The sequence below is a fragment of the Fringilla coelebs genome, assembly GCF_963513975.1.
Source record: "Fringilla coelebs genome assembly, chromosome: 3".
NCBI classification, from domain to species: Eukaryota; Metazoa; Chordata; class Aves; order Passeriformes; family Fringillidae; genus Fringilla; species Fringilla coelebs.
Genome location: NC_140030.1, coordinates 96,701,242 through 96,718,311, shown reverse-complemented (window position 1 = coordinate 96,718,311; position 17,070 = coordinate 96,701,242). Strand labels below are relative to the sequence as shown.

Sequence of the window (17,070 nt, the reverse complement as noted above, 5' to 3'; positions counted from 1 at the left end):
ATTTGGGCACTGCTAATTTTTGCACAAAATAGTATTTTAAGCTATCAGTAGTACATTGTATAATTTACCTGCACATTTCTTATTTGAACTATATTTCACCACTTTGTGGTCTTCCTTCTTGCAGCATGACATTTATTTTTTTTCTTCTAAAAATTTTTAACTTGTGCTCATGGTAGCCTCCTATCACCTATCACCTATCACCTCCTACTGTAAGGCTACCAGACCAGTGAAGGTGAGAGTCAAAGTGAGGATGTGAGTCAGTCTTTGAAGGGTTTTGTGTGATGTTATTTTTTTCCAACTGATCCTGGGTCAGGTCTTGGTATGTCAATCTAGAAATAACTTTTTCATATAGGAAGTATCTATTTATCTGCTTCATTTTCCTTCCTGTAACACTGGCTGCTTTGTTCTCAAAGCATCCTTATGATTAGAGCTTTCACATCTAAGCAATATTATCCTGAATGTTAATGTTTCTGCAATTCTCAGGGAACAGGAAATGTGGAAGAACTTCTTTCATGCTGACTGAAGTTGGTTTTATTTTGCTTATGACACAGTTGTTTCATTGAGCAGCATGTTAGGGATAAATACGATGGGTAGGCAAATGTTTCCCCTTCATGAGTGGGCTGAGCTTCTCTGCACAGGATCCTACAGGGGAGCTTGTTAAGAAGAGGAGTATTGAGCTAAGCTTCCTAGTATCTCTACCAAAACATAGAGTCCAAATGCTTTTAAACTGTTCCTTGAATGTGCAAAATGAAGGTGTGTTACAAAACTGCTGGGTCTTATGGGTGAAGACCATAACTCAGGAAATTATTTAACTGTTTGTTGGAATATTCAGTCTTCCTCACACTACATGTTGTATGTCTTGCCTCTGAATTCTGACTTAGGATTTTTTTTGTAGATTTTGCTCCTCTCTGTTTACAAAGTATTTAAAATGTTGTAATCATTGAATGACTGTGGATTTCAGACTCCATTGTGCAAATGCCCTGTGAGTGACTGAATGATGGAAGAGAGATGGGAATCTTGTCCAAAATTTAAATTATGGTGCAACAGTCCTGTTGTTTATTTTGCCCTCCATCACAGAATTGATTTTTAGCTGTCAAAAAAACTGCTCAGCAGTGTGAAGTGCATTCAGCCCCTACCTCATACAACAAGCAACTTTATTAAAAACTGAGGCAGAGTGTGTGGCCATCAGTTTTCAAATACACTGAGTTATTTTCCTTGGAGGAGAACGGGTGCTTCTACAACAACAGTTGAACTTGATGTTCCTAATGCTGCTGTCTTACTTGGACAGGTCTGGCCTCTTTCTTTCTGAATTGTGCCTTTGTTTCGTGTTTTTAAGTATATCTTGAAAAGAGTAAATCTTAATCAGGCCAATACCAGCCATTTCATAAAATCCACTGTGAAGTGTTTTAATTCGTATGTTGTCAATTTTCTTTTGCATCCCACCAGAAAAAGCTAAAAAATCTGGGCTGGCAATGTAAATAAGTGATTCCTTTGTTAGGTCAATCCATTCCATTAGGGTGGAACAAAACAGCTATTCATACAAAACAGCTATTCACACAATTTGGCTTGTTTTAATTACTTTTGTGCCTGAAGCTGTCAGAATGGTTTTGGTGTTGTTATAACAACCAGGACCCCTAGAATTACTTTTTTCTTTTCCCTTAATCTTGTGCTGTTGAGTTCTAACTTTTCCTACTTGAGCTTGCATTTCATGCAGATTGGAAAGTGAAGCAGTTAGCTACTTCTGTTTGTTTATAGGATTTGTCACTGAATAGTTTGTGCTGGAATAATGCTACAGGAGGTTCCATACATACAAATGGCTTTTTTGAGTGTGCGCTGTGTGAAGTCATTGTTAACACACTGGATTTCAAATCCATTTCTTTGTGGAAGCTTATACCAGTCTTAGAATGCACAGTATAAATGGATGGACTGGGGCATCCCTTGTGCCTGGGTGATGATTATAAGTAGAAACTGGGTTGTAGTGGGGAGCATGGTGTCTGAATTATTTTATGTTGTTTATTTAAAAAAAAATAAGTATAGGTATCAGAAAAAATCACTGTCACAGGCAATCTAAATGGACAGTGGTCTTTACCAAGTTAATGTGTCCTGATCTTCTGGCTTATGTTGATAATTTCTTTTGAAATCTTTCAAGAAACAGCTAACTGCTGATAAAATCAGACTATGAGGATGGTGAAGGGCCTGGAGGGGTAGCCTTATGTGGAGTGGCTGCAGTTACTTAATCTGTTCAGGCTGGAGGAGACTGAGGGGAGACCTCTCTGCTGTTACAACTTTCTCATGAGGGGCAGACGAGGGGCAGGCACTGATCTGTGCTCTATGATGACAGTGACAGGACCTGAGGGAATGGCCTGAAGTTGTCAGGGGAGGTTTAGGTTGGAGATCAGGAAAAGGTGCTACACCCAGAGAGTGGTTGGGCACTGGAAGGGGATCCCCAGGGAAGTGGTCACAGCACCCACCTGACAGAGTTCAAGAAGTGTTGGGACAATGCTCTCAGGTTCATGGTGTGATCCTTGGGTTCTGTGCAGGGCCAGGGGCTGGACTGTGATGATCCTTGAGGGTCCGTTCCAGCTCAGGAGATTTTGTGACTCTATGCAAATCAAAGTGACACTGTCCAAAGTCGCAAAAGAAAAGGCAACTTCTGTACAAGAGCCTGCAGAACACTATTTTAAAAATATTTCTGTTGGAAATACAGCAGAGATGGAGGCTGTGATGCTGGGATCTACCCATTAGTTGCACTTGTGGAGAATTTTCTGGGAATCATGTTCTCAAGCAGCAACATTACAGAGGGGAAGAGCTTTTTTTCCCAGAAGTGAATTGTGTTTTTGAAAATGAAACAGAGATCCAAAAAAAGCCCAAACCAACCTTTTAAAGCTTGGATGTCTTACGCAGCATTACAAGGGAAATTCCCGTTAATATTGCCTATTTTTTTTTCCTGTAGTCTGATAATTTTATTTCAATCAACTGAAGTTCATACTTATGGCAGATGCAAAGAGGATTTTCCTTTTCCTCAAAGTTTTATTGCTTAGCTTTTTCTCAGTGGCTTTGAATAAGTATATCACCAGGGTGAGTGCGGTGGACCTGTTGCTTATCCTGTTGATCTTTAAAGGAGCACTTATATTGCTGTTACAACTTTGCAAAATTTTTTGCTATTGGTGGTGAGAGAAGAATTGAAAACTTGAGCTACAGCTTTGTGCAGCAAAAGGCAGGAGGTCCTGCTTCTGAGCTGAATATTCAGCACATTTGTTCCTGGCAGGACAGGGGTGCTCAGCCTCTGGCAGCATCGGCAGGATTTTACGTGCTGTAGAGCTCTTTGCCTCTTGCCTGGGCTCATGTCAGTAGAGCTCTTTGGGCCCTCTAGTGATGCCTGAAGTGAATTAGGAGGAAGGGTTTTTTACTTATAAGGGGACCTGATTACTAGAAGAGGGGAGCCTAGCACTTAAGGACCTTTGGAAAGTGGGAGCAGAACTACTGTGCCACCTGTCTCTTCTGTTTAATGTGCCTACGATCTGTAAAAGATCTCACTTCACTGAGGTTTTCCTCCTGGCGTAGTTTCACTTTCTGTTTCTGATGTGATGTATCTCTCTAAGAGCTGGGGAATTCTGAGAGTAATAAAAATCCCCTTCTTTTCCTGAACCTCAGCAGCACTGGAAGATGACTGTCTGCTGTTGATCAGCTGCTTTTTTGATGGGAAGTGGCTGTGATTCTTCAGATTCATGTTGAGGTCTGCATTACTGGTCCCGCAGAGCAGAAGTCTTTGGAGAGAGAGGCATGGCATCAGTTTGTTCTCTCATCAGAGCTCTGACTGAAAGCACTTTAAAACTTTCTCTGTATTTATGTATTGTGATTGGCTGGGATTAGGCACTGATTAACCTCGCATGTTGTAGGACAAAAATCAGTATGAGTGAAGACTGGAAAGACTTTTTGATTTCTTTATATTTCCCAGAGGAATCATTTCTTCTTAGAGCATTCAGATGGTGTCTGGTAAGCTAATGCAGGAGCCCAGACTGCATGGGAATGTGAAGGCAGACAGGGAAGCTGTCCTGCACTGGCTAGTGTGCTCAGAGGAGCCTGGCAATGGCTTCTTAAGCATAACTGGTATTTAAGTACCTCTTGGTATTTGTGTAATCTGAACGTTGTTTGAAAAGAGTTTTGTTTTCATTCAGAAGTCTTCAGGGGAGAATTCCTCTGCTCTGAGAATGCTTATGGTGAAGTGAAGCTCTCTGAGGAGAGTCAGGGGTTTTTCTCTCTGTTGCCCCTACCAGTCTGGGATATTCATTGTCTGGTAGGAGAGTGCCTCTCCCTGCAGGTGTCCTCTTGTAAATTTTTAGACCCTTTAGCCATCATGAAATGCTTATTTCTTTCACATGTCTTTGGAAGTTTCTCTTTCACTGGTAGTTTTGTTTGGAAATGGCAGCTAAAGTTGGGATTGCTAAAATGTGAGTAAATTTCCAATGTAAACAGCAGAGCCATTCTGCCTGAAATTCTGGAAGTATAGGTGATGTCTCTGGGACTTGGTGCCCAGATATTGTACTTTATCTCTCCTGAATTTTACCAATCTGCCCAGACATATGAGGGCAGATAGAAAGAAAACACAAACAAAGGCATCACCACCACCAAACAAAAACCCCAAAACAGATGACTGAAGAAGTAGATCTCACCAAGGCTTTGTGCTAGCAGCACACTTGCTCTCCCATGGTGGCTGCCTGAATGTGTATTCACTTGTGTCAGGTCTGGAGATCTCAGTGTTTGGAGCTAATGCCAGTAATGCCACCACCCTGCTCTCAATAGCCACCAAAGATTGCTACCCTCACCCCAGGGGCTGTAGCTTTTTCTCATGAAGATTTTGGTTATTGCCACATTTATCTTCTCTGTCTGTGTGGGTGTGGTAGTAGTAAACTTGTAGTGCAGTTGCAGTTCACCTGTCTGAATGTTATAGTGATAGAGGTTTGATCATAGCTGTGCTGCTGTTTAAAATACGAGAGAAGAGGGGTGTTTTTTGTGTGATCTGAGTATTTTAAGAATTTTAATATTATTATTGTGTGAAGATGCTGTCAGAATGGACATAGCTGTGCAAAGTAGTAGAGTTAATGCTGGCTTATGAGTATGGATTTTTATTTTTTCTCTTCTCTTCAGTCTTAAAGAATATCCTCACTTACAATAAGGAGTTCCCCTTTGATGTTCAGCCTGTCCCACTCAGGTAGGAGATAACTTCTTGCACATCACTTCATGTACAGATACGTACTTGAAAAGGAGTATAGCCTGGGCCTGGTGTGTACCTAAAACACATTTCTAGAGCCATCTGCTTGCCAGACTGCTTTGTATAAACTGGTTAATAAAATACCTTTTGAACTCTGTTTGTCTAGGTACCACCAAAAATCAAGACCATACTTTTGGTAAAATCAGTACTTGGTACATCCCTACATCTCTCTGAAATTTCCAGTATCATGTCCTGTGCTTTCCATTGGTCGGAACTCCTGCAATCTCTGTCAAAGTCTGTAGGCAGAGGTAGAAATTAAGAAGTATGAAATGACATTAAAGAGCATTGTCCATGCTCAAGTGCTGGCTTGTGAATTGACAGCCAGGTGATGAGTGAGTGTTGGTCTCATTTCTTCTTTCTTGTGTTTTACAGGAAGATTTTAGCACCTGGAGAAGAGGAACACTTGGAGTTTGAGGAGGATGATGAGGAAGGAGGAGCTGGAGCAGGGTCTCCAAACTCTTTTCCTGCTAGAGTTCCAGGTAGGGGCACTAGCCTTGCCATGCCAGCCTCTGTAGCACTCTGAGCTCTGACTCTAAAAAGCTTCTTTTTCCACCTGTGATTTGAAAAGTTTGGGTGGGAAGCTACAGGCTCATGTAAACAAACCCTAATGCTATACTGGAGAACTAGAAGGGTGGCCAGTGAATTTTTTTTCCAGCAAACAGTATCTTACTGTGAAACAGTTGTATGGAGACCCTGTGAGGGTACCATCTACCTCAAATAATGAGCCTTTAATCCTGACTCAGACTCAATATTTTTATCCTGGTGCACTTTAACTATGTGAAGCATTTCAAATGTGTTCAAATGCAAGTTGTAGCAATGTTTCTCCTGCAAGGAGCAGCACATCTTTCTAGAGATGTGAGAAGTTGTTGCTGCTTATTTTTGTGTTGCATTGTTTGGTGAGACAGTGGCTTAGAGTAAAGCCAGGCTGTGAGAGGAGAAAGAGGAGGTATTGATTTTCATAGCTGAAGTCCTTGCCCATGTGAAAGTACTTTGTAGAACCAACAGATCCTAGAGAAGGCCTTCCTGAAGCTTCAGGCTTTGACAATTTAAATGTTGTATCAGAGGTTCTTTAATGTTCCTGGTTTCTTTAGTTCCTGGTGTAATTTCTTTGCAGAAGAAACAAGTTTCTAGTTTCAGAGCTGGCTGGCAAACTTTGTATTTCAGGAATGAGATAACAAGTACAGAAACCAGTACTGGAATGATGGTCAAAAGAGCTGGGGTGTTGGATTACTTATACGTGGAGAAAACAGATGATATTCAGATGTAATCCCAAGCACAGTGCTGAGTATGGTTCCTCCAGGCTGACCTGATGTGGACATGCACAGTCTACAGCTATTCATGCCAAGCTCCCAAAAAGGCTATAATATATTTGATATTGATGGCTAACATTTGCTGTATTGATCCTTGTTATTCACCATTATAAATCAATTTATGGAGATGCCTTCTGTCTGTCCCAAGTACAGCAGGAAGACTCAAACAAAAGCAGTTTGCAGCCCTGGGGTGAGCTTTATGAGCAAAGTGAATTTCCCTATCTGAAACTGACAGAGTTGTGTTGCACTCCTTGCTTTGATGTGCCCTTAATTCATCCAGTACTAACTGATCATGGTCTTGCCTTCTTCATGTATGACTTCATCATTATCACATTGCCCCATTCATCTAACCCAGGAGCCAACAAAGGTATGAGAACCTTTTAGTACATACGGTAATTTCTGTGCTCATGTTCATGTAGCTGTGGTCTTCTTCATCCAGCTCTTACTGCCAATCCTCGCAACACAATTTTTGGTAACAGTCACACTACTGGACACCTATCTGTTGGTCTTCATTTGCCTTCAGTAAGGAGAAAAGGGAAGGTCATGTTTGTTGATTCAAACAGCTCTTTAGAGGTCCTGTTGTACTAATTAAGGGATCCTGGGTTATGATGTAGCCAAGGGTAGGTGTAGCTGGATTTTATTTGCTGGAATACACCTTTTATGGGAAATCTTATACAAAGAGTATTTGTGTAGTTAGACTTCTGTGCTGTGTGGAGCTGAACTGACCAATGGCTTGCTGCCTCTAACAGCAAAGGTTTCCTGTCTTTCTCCTGGTTATATATGACTTTATTCCAGTGCTGTGCTCTTCTATAAACCATTTCACTTTGTGAGCCCAGCAGCACTTTTTTCCCCTTTCTCTGAACTGGGATTTGAGAATGGAGAGCCTGAATGCCCATGTCTTGGTGGCAGTGGGCTGCTGGCCTGGCTTACTGTCCCTGAAACCCATTTGGAGGAGGACACTTCATTTGCAGATGCTCCCATCCCCCTCTGGCACAGATGCCCTGTGGTTGTGTCTGGTGTGGCTGCAGCTTTATCCTGAAAGGCCTCAGTGTGAGCCTGCTCAGGGGCCCAGGCTGTGGTGGTTGACAGGGTGATGGTGCCCAGCCCAGGAAAGCTGTACCACAGAGAGGGCACTGACCCCTGCTCTGGCTGCAGAGGCTCCAGCATAGCCCTGCCTGGGGCTGTGGCTCATGTGAGACAGGTTACAGTCAGCTGCTCTAGTCCACTGTTGGCTTGGCTGTTTCTCCTGCTAAGGGCAGGAAGGAAATAGTGTTCCTTGGATACTGTCTGTCCTACTGTTCTCTTGTACCCTGGCAGTGACTTTGACCCTTCTGTCCATTGCAACTCTGCAATGTCACACATTCTGGAAAGCATTCTTCAAGAACAGATTAATTTCTCTTAAGCCAGAATTTTTATGATAAATACCAGGCTGAGGCATCTTTCAGGTGATTAATCTGTCAAGTGGATGGAGTGATGGACAGGAAAGCTGAAGGCTGCAGTCATTCTGGCTCTCAGGGGCCATGCTGCTTTTAGGAGACAACTGACAAATGACGGAGCAAAGGTTTGAGCCAAAGAGAAGACAGGCTTGCTTCTTCCTTCACTTAGATTGAAATAAGAAACCTATATTTGAACATCTCTTTGGGAAGGAAACAGAAAGATTAACTAGAGCATGAGCTGCTTTGCAGAAATGAGGGCTCTCTACTAAGTTTGCTCTCTAACATTACTCCCATTGCACTCAGAAGCCTTTCCCATTGCCCCGAACACTGGGCTGAGTTCTGCTGTGCTGTGTTGAGATGTGTGGACACGGTGCTTTGGAGGCCCTGAGTCTCCTCAGGACAGGAAATACAGAAACACACAGCATCAGAGATGGAAATTCAACTCTTGCACATGATTCTGAGAGGGGGATTGGATGCAGGAATGTTCATGAAATCTTGCTGAAGTTCAGCCTGTAGTTCTCAGAGCAGAATGCAAGGTCCCTCTTGCAAAGCCAGTCTTTCTTAAGACAAAATCTTTGTCGTTCCACAGCTCCTCAAGCAGATGAGAGGAAAAAATTCTGTCAAGAAAACACCCGTATTGGACTTGTGAAAGAAACTTATTACATTGTTTAGATCTCAAGCCTTAGGATAACTTCTTTTTATCATTAGAAAACCAAAACTGTAATTCAAACTTGCTTATACTTGCTTGTAAGTCTAAGTATTTTCCATCCTGGTGCTTGTTTATCCAGTACAGGAGATGGGCTTGAAGTGTGCCTGTTTTTGCTAAATTCAGCATGAAGTAACCTATTCCATGTTTGATGACAGATATATTATGACTTTTAGTGAGTTTAAACAGTCTGGACAGCGGCAATGTCTTTGTCAACACTGTGAGGATTCGTTTATACTGACCACCGAGTTTTGATGCTAGATATTCTTAATGCAGAGCTAGGGACTCCTTCCTTTAGGTAGAAGGGAACTTGGGGGATGCAAACACTCACATTTTCCCCCTCCTCTTTTAAGTAGAGGCCAGTAGTACTTACTTAAGAATCAATTTTCTGGTTCCCTTATGTTCTGTGTGATTTGCAACAATGCCATTTTCCTCCTTAATCCCCCAGTCTAAATGTTCAATGTGAAGCCAAGTCATGTTCAGTGGGGTAGGACTCCTGATCAAGTGTCTAAACCTTCTGCAACTGCAGATTGAATTCAGCCTCCCAAATTTAATCCTCAAAAATGCTATCAAGTGAGTTCCATGAATGGTTATTCTGTGAAATAACACTTTAAACAATGCTCCCCTCTATTTTTATGGCGTTAGTTTTTTATCGGTTGATTTGACTTGAGGCAGTCCTGGGTCTTTTCTGGGGGGCTTTAAAATCTGTCAAAGGATGTTGTGTGTCTGTGCACAGACATTCCCAGAGTGGTGTGTACTACTGGGATAGGAATCTTTGGAGTTTCAATGCCCTAAGAACAGCATCTTCCATGAGAGAAGATGGGATAAGTGAGACCTCTGCTGTGAGATGACAGCAAGGGTTAATAATACGCTTTACTCTTTCCAGGTACTTTATTGCCCAGATTGCCATCTGAACCCGGGATGACGTTACTCACCATCACCATAGAGAAAATTGGTCTGAAAGATGCTGGGCAGTGCATTGATCCTTACATCACCGTCAGTGTAAAGGGTAATGATTTCTGTTCTGCCTCCTCAGTGCTGCTTTGGAGAAAGTGCATTTTCTGAAGGCTCCATTGATTTTTCAATAGAGCTGAGAAAAACATTTGTTGGCACTTCTATTGTAGATGTAGGGCTTCTGCTTTAATCAAGGGTGAAAAATTCTGTATTTGACAGCTACTGAGAGGTGAATATCTGCAGGATACAGTTCTCTCTGTGCACTCAGGGGTGGCTTGTCCATGCTGAGAGCTGAGTGACTTTGCCCTACTTCTCCATCATGGCTTCTACAGGTGACTCCTAAGTACAGATCTGCTTGGACTGTGTGTACTCCCCACACTTACTGGTCTCTGGGCTTTCTGGAGGTGGGGAACCACAGCCCACTGACTCCATTCTTGCCCTCTTATTAAACTAATTTTGTAGTAATACAAATGTAATCTTACCAGGGCTTGAGGTTTAGAGGGATAGGTATGAAGCTGGGAAACAAAGCTTACAAGTGAAATAAAATAAAAAATGTGTTAGCCTGGCTTGTGAAATGCTTCAGCCAAAACCTGATGGGCTGAAAGGCTCCATAAATCTGGAAGAACCTCTCTCTCTGTTAGTCCAGGATAGGCAACATGAGGATTTCTCTGTTTCAGATGGTAGCATAATTCGTATCTTTTGAGGCTAAGATTTTTGATATTCCCACTCTTTCTAATGGGAGTATCACTATTTTGCACTTAGCAGGAAGCCTCTGTAGTCAAACCTGCTTGCCCTTGCCTTATGTTCTGCTTTACTTCAGGTTCTTTTTACAATCTTTAAATGTAGGCAGAGGATTTTTTTTTTTGTTTATCATGTAAAAATCTGTAGCTGAGTCTCTTGTTATTTTTAGTTGTGATAATGACCTTGTATGTATCCTCTTGAGATGTGCTATTGGATACTAAATGTAGGATGAAACACTTGTTGGATGTGTGATCAGTGCTTCTTCCACCAGACATCCTCTGGCAGGAGGAAGGTTCACAGCATCAAATATCCCTTGAATACATACCAGAGCTTGTAAAGCAAACATTTCTTGTTCCTTGAAGTATTTGTCTCATTGTACATTGCTAAAACTGCTGCTGTAGCTCTCATTTCCCTTCTGGAACTAAGGGAGACTCTCTACTGCTGGGCTTGCTTTTCCAGCAAGTCTCTGTTAACATGATGCTCCCTGTTTCCAAACTCATTCACCTATAAATGGTGGCTGCTGAGTATTGAGGTAGAAAATAGGATCAAAAAGTGAGAGTGTGGGCAGGATATGGATGAGTCTGCTAATGGTGTCTTTTGATACTTTTATTTCCCAAGATTTTTGGTTAGGCAAACTCTGAGGACTCATTTTTTCCCCGTTAGGAGTCTGAAGACACTTAGTAGCTGATTTCCTTGGTTTTAAGCCAAGCTGCTCTTCTGCAGGTTTGGAGAGAGGTTTGTTCCTGATGCAGCATTGGCAATCCCAGCCCGTATCATGGATGTAGGGAATCACTGGTGCTCCAGGGCCTCAGCCTGAGTTCCAAGCACAACATGTGCACTCCATACCTGTAATCTTGGCCCCATTGTTAGCAACTTCCTCTGCCAGAGGGAAAGGGATCAGGAGTGAGAGGAAAGACAGGACAAATATACCCCTGGAAACAGCACAGGCTTAGTGAGAAAAAATATTGGCTGTGCCAGAGCAGCAAAACCAGGGGCTGGTGCTGAGAGCTGGAGTCCAACCCACAGCCCTACAATGCCACTGTGGAAAACCCAAGAGGAATAATGCTTGTTGTGTCTAGGGACAAAGCAGGGCACACTCAGGATATTGTGAGCTGTGCCCTGCAGACCCTATGTGGAGGGCTGTCGTTGGTGTGTATGCCACTTGGGCTGGAGCTCTTCTGGAGTCCTGTGTGCACAGGGAATGGAATCTTTTGCTGACAGGAGAAAGAAATGCACTCTTAAAAATAAAAAGAGGGATAACTACAATTTTTTGTCTGAAATACTGCTAGAACTTTAGCTGCTTTCATGTTGTACTCAGAAAGAAAATTAACTGATTGTGAAGGGGTATGATTGCCCCTTTTTTAGGTTTTGTAGAAACATCCAGGTGTGGATTAATTTTTTGTGGCAGGATTAGGAGACACTTTTAAATCTCTTAAAGCTGAACCTTGAAGTCTGAGAAGCTTCTGCCATTCTCATGCTGTTTCTTTCCTGCAGATTTGAATGGGATAGATCTGACTCCTGTGCAGGATACTCCTGTGGCTTTGAGGAAGGAGGACACATACGTCCATTTTAATGTGGACATTGAGATTCAGAAACACATTGAAAGACTAACAAAAGGTATATGGTACCATGTGGGCAATGGAGAGAGAGGGGGAAGACTGATTTGGTGATCAGAATCCAATTTCGTTGTGGGATACAAACGCTTAAATATTATTTCAGGGAGACTAGTAATGTGTACTACAATTAGGTTAAAAACATACACAAACGTATGCATATAACAACATCTCTTGCTTTCAGAGTTTAATGGGATTTTCTTTTTCCAGAAAACTTGTTTGATTTAATTTTGTTGCAGTCTAGGTCTAATTTTCAAAGTTCCATTTGCTTTTGCCAAGGCATCCTGTTATCAAATCTCTTATGTTAACCAGGTCCAAAGTCCATAATCTGTCTTGTGTCCCTCAACATTCCAACAGTACCAGAGACCCGAAACAGGGCCCAGGAGCTTTAGGAGCACAGACACTGGGCTGCTCCTGGGCTGCTGCTGCAGGGCTCAAGATCCAGACAAAGATAAAAATAGACCTTTGCATCCTGTCCCCTTCAAATTGGTCATTGGGATGGCTTGCAGGCAAGGGAGAAATGATAAGAGATAAAAACAGAGCAGTCTGCTCCGCTACACAGGTATTGAGCTGCTTTATCACCTGCTTTGTCATTGGTACCTGGGTGTGAGCAATGGAGTGAAGAATTTGAATTGTGGAGTGTGATAAGCATTTTAAGAAGACGGTGTAGCTTTTGAGTAAATAACAGAAGTGTGGGAGATAATTCCCTTCAATTTAAGTAGAGCAACTTAATGGCAGATAATTTTTCAGATAACTCTTAGCCATAATTGCTAACTTTTCTATTCATTTTCCCTCCAGGTGCAGCTATTTTCTTTGAATTCAAACACTACAAGCCTAAGAAAAGGTTTACTAGCACCAAGTGCTTTGCTTTCATGGAGATGGATGAAATTAAACCTGGGGCAATTGTTATAGAACTGTAAGTGACTCACAATTATGGATGACAATGACAGAGGAAATGAACCAGCCTTCAGTTACAGTGTGTGGCTTGTTGTATTAAGGAAGGTTTATTGGACTCATTAGATTTGCTTCCATAAGGAATATTTTATTTTCAGTGAAGAGGGGAAGATAAAATGCTTTTAGGCAAGTAATATGGTTAGAGACTCTTCTCAGAAAGTAGACCACTATTTCCAAGTAAAATACTGGTGTTTGTAATTAAATTTTGTATGAATTTATTGACGCCTGTAGGGGAGATTTTAATTTGGAGCTTAGCCTGACTGTCAGATCAGCTATATTTAAAAAAAATAATCAACTCAGTCTTTTGGTACAGAACTTCTGCAAAGGAAATCTGATTTGAGGAATGAGATACCAATTTGCAATTAACTTTGTGAACATCTCAAAGCAGTATTGAGTGGTTATGGTGTGCATCCTCTCTTTGCTGAGCGGCTGAAGGTGTGAGGGAGGGGCTTGAGGATTGGGGTTTGGTTTTTGTATTCAAGAAGGTGAATCTTGCAATTCTTGGAAGAGTACTTAGTCTGTGCTAGTTGGAGTACTTCTGAAGTACTGAGTTACTGATACTGGGTCTCTCCTACAATCCAGAGTATTATGTTGGGAATCTTCTTATAAAAATATTACATTCACATAGGTATTGAAATCTTTCTTCTACAAAAATAATCATCCAGAGAAAATACTGTTTCTTCCTGTAAACCTACTCATTACTGTTGCTTACAGCAAGCCTTGTCAGATGTATTTAAAAGGTGAGGGTAACAAGATATGTACACGATGAGCTTTCTAGTTTGCTTTCATCTTCCTGCACAGCCATTAGCGCTTGGATTAATGCACTTTCTTGTGGTTACAGGTACAAAAAACCCACTGACTTTAAAAGGAAGAAATTGCAACTGTTGACCAAGAAACCACTTTACCTTCACCTCCATCAAACATTGCACAAGGAATGACCCCAGTTTTGAGACCTCTGTGAACTGAACCACAAGTCCTGGTAGCTGTGTAGTAGCTTTAGGCTCCAAGGGGCGGGAAGATGACTCTGTTCATGCCAGTAGGTCACATGAGACCATCACCCACTGCACAGCGCTACTTCAGGGGCAGGGATAAGCCCGCCATGAGAGTGCAAGATTTTTTCAGTAACTTCCAGCTACAGGTTTTTCCAAGAGCCCTGGTAGAGGTTGACTGCTTTTCCTAAGTTTGCTGTTCATCACTTTTTATCTTTAACCATTCTCATTTTGCCTCAAGCTCCCCCTGAGGATGGAGAGTGCCCCTTTGTCAAACCTGCAGCAATAAAGATGTGGCAGGCCTACTAACTGTTTACACGGCTGTGCTATTGTAGTTCCTCTCATCTGCATTTCAGAGTCCTCTGGAGTGAGTAGGGTGACAGAAGACTGGGAGAAGGATGAGGTGGGCTGGGAAGGAGCTTGAGATACTGCATGTGCTTTGAAGTGAGGGAGTGGAGGATGGGGGTCAGATGGGTGGCCACGAGTCCCTGTGGTCAGGTCAGGAGGAGGACAAGTGCAGATGAGAACACTGAACTACGATTGAACAGCCTTGCCTGAGTTTTGAATACATGTTACAATCTTTTCAGTCACTGTTACTCCCTAATAGAGCTATTCTTTTTTGTATCTTGTCGCAGAGTGGTTTGCAAAGGCAGATGGGGGATAAAGAGGCCTTCTTCAGGGCTTTCTCCTGGTTACAGTGGGCATTTTGCCATTTCAGTGACAGCAGGACAGGCCCTCAGTGCTGAAGTTTCATTTTTCCAGAGCTTTCTATAAAGTAGGTCTGGCTAGCAGGCTGACCCACCTTCTACATGAAACTGCTGTTCTTATGAAAACTGATTGTATGCAGTTTTCTTCATATTTTGTGCAAGTCTGGAGACTTACTAAAAAAATTGCCTTTTTATGTAAGTAGGTAGGATTATCATTTATTTTCTGTACTTTTTATTTGGTGCATAATAAGCTGCAGGACATTGGCTTATTATGACACACTTGCATTCACCTTTTGACCCGAAAAAGGGAAAGAAGTAGAACCCAATCAAATCTTTCATATATTTGCGTGGATATTTAATATGATACTTTATGGTTTGATAAACTTCTTGCATATCTAACTAGTGCCTGAATACTCTGCTATGCTAACTACAGGCCCAGCTCCCAAAATAGTGTCAATTATTTTAAACAGCCTGGATGCAGGTGAATCATCCATTCCTCTTTTCTGACACCTCACCCCAAGATGTTCCATCATGTAAGGGAAGGGATGTTACTTTTCCTTGTCCTGTTTGTCTGTGTCTACTCAGCTGTTTGGCATTTTTGGCTTTACCATATTGATTAGGATAAAAAGCTGGTTTTGAATGTTGTTCAATCTTCTTGCCTTTCTTTGCTCTGGTATAACTAGGAATGACATTATTTAGGTGTTACAACAAAAGTCAGCAACACTTTCCCAAATTCCACTGCTGGTTGGAGGGGAAAAAGGGCAGTTAAACTGTCCTGTTTATGGATCTTTACAAAATCCCACTGGTTTTAAAGCTGATGGGTGATCATCAAGATATCCCTGTGAGTTATGGAAACTCCTCTGAATGCAGCATTCTGGACACCAGACTAAAGGAGAATACCTATACTGCTGAAAACCAAATACAAATCATCCTCTGAACTCTGCAAAAGGACAAAGCAAAACATTAGTCTGTGGTTGCAAGTAATCTGAGCTTTGTCCATTTACCTGTCAGTGGTCCCTGGCTGGCTCAGGACTTGTTCTGACCAAGGAATTGCAGGATCTGAGTGTCTCTGAAAGGTGGAAAGGTTGGTCCTGGAGTTCGGTGCAGCTGCCATCCAGCACTGCAGTTGTGTGTGTGTGTGTGTCCAAGGTGAATGCTTGTGCATAGAGAGGGAGATTCCATCCAACTTTTGTTACTGTCAGCTGGGATGGGCAAGGGGGGAGACACTGAGTATCACAAAGGTTTGTATGGGGAAGGAAAGTTCCTGGACTTGGAGAACTTGACTTTTAATCATGGATGTTCATCAAAGTGTGTATCAACAGCCACCCTGCAAACTGAAATACTGTCCCTTGACATACAACCCCATCGTTTCTGCTGCTTACTTGGACCCTTCCCCACCTTGTAGACGTCTGTATTAATGCCAGTTATATGTAATGTCAACTTTGAAGTATTTTTGTTAAATACACAAGTAGAGCTTTGTATTTAACTGTTTGTGAATTAATGTCTGTTGAGCGTGAAATACTGTTTTTAAAGTTGCTTCTAGCCCTTGCCTTTTTTCTGTGAACTGTCTCAGTGCCAGGACTGCTGCTGCACACACCACAAGCTTGGGGATTGTTTTATGCTTCAGTGATGTTCCAGCTGCAATCTAAAAGTTTTACACTTGTACTGTAAGAATGTAACACCTAGATGGCAACTTTAATGGCTGCTTGTACTCTGGCAGTAAAGCTGTAATGGCCTCCCAGTAGGGTTTTTTATTATTCTGCATTGTTTTCCTTTTTTCCTCCCTCAGGCTTGTGAGAAACTTTACTCACTGAGACAGTCAAAAACCTACTATTCCAAATGCTTGCACTAACACTTGACCTGCCAGTGCAGGGTGTGTTTTGAAAGTTGTTCAGTGGTGGTAGCTGCAGTAGATGTTTACATGGTTTACTTACTCCCAACTCTGCTTTACAGAAAGCTGCTTTCTTTTTTGATGGAAGTAAAAATAGTTCTCCATACCCAGCCTTCTTTTTAAAGAAGCTGAATTGCTCTTAACCCTGAGGAAGATGAAAACTCAGTTCTCAAACTTCACTTGATGCGGTGAGGTGCTCTTGAAAGCAGAAAGCAATTAGGGAAATTCTAAGTTTCTCTAATGGAGAGGCACTGTAGTTACACAGGTCAACTCCACAACCTCGTCAAGGTTTCCAACTCTGGAAGCTGTATCCTCCATGGCCCTCATTACACAAAGCAAGTCCATATTGTGTCAGAGTAGATCAGCGTGAAGGTAACATGGTCATTACTCTGCAGCAGCATTAATTTGGCCTTGATTCAATTCTTGTTCTCAGAACTGTAGCATTCTCTGTCACATTACAGAACCAATATCCTTTCTGAGCAAAACAAGGCACTGAA

At 42.0% G+C, this 17,070-nt stretch overlaps 1 protein-coding gene across 1 annotated transcript in view; it reads left to right on the top strand.

Annotated features, from left to right (window-relative positions):
- Positions 1–16,409, top strand: part of AIDA (axin interactor, dorsalization associated) — a 29,230-nt gene extending 12,821 nt beyond the window's left edge. Inside the window, exons 5-10 of the mRNA XM_084202410.1 lie at positions 5,149–5,212; positions 5,645–5,751; positions 9,611–9,733; positions 11,914–12,036; positions 12,831–12,948; positions 13,828–16,409. Coding sequence (XP_084058536.1) covers positions 5,149–5,212; positions 5,645–5,751; positions 9,611–9,733; positions 11,914–12,036; positions 12,831–12,948; positions 13,828–13,924 — 632 coding nt within the window. The 3' untranslated portion in view covers positions 13,925–16,409. The remainder of the gene's footprint in view (positions 1–5,148; positions 5,213–5,644; positions 5,752–9,610; positions 9,734–11,913; positions 12,037–12,830; positions 12,949–13,827) is intronic.
- The last annotated feature ends 661 nt before the right edge of the window (positions 16,410–17,070 follow it).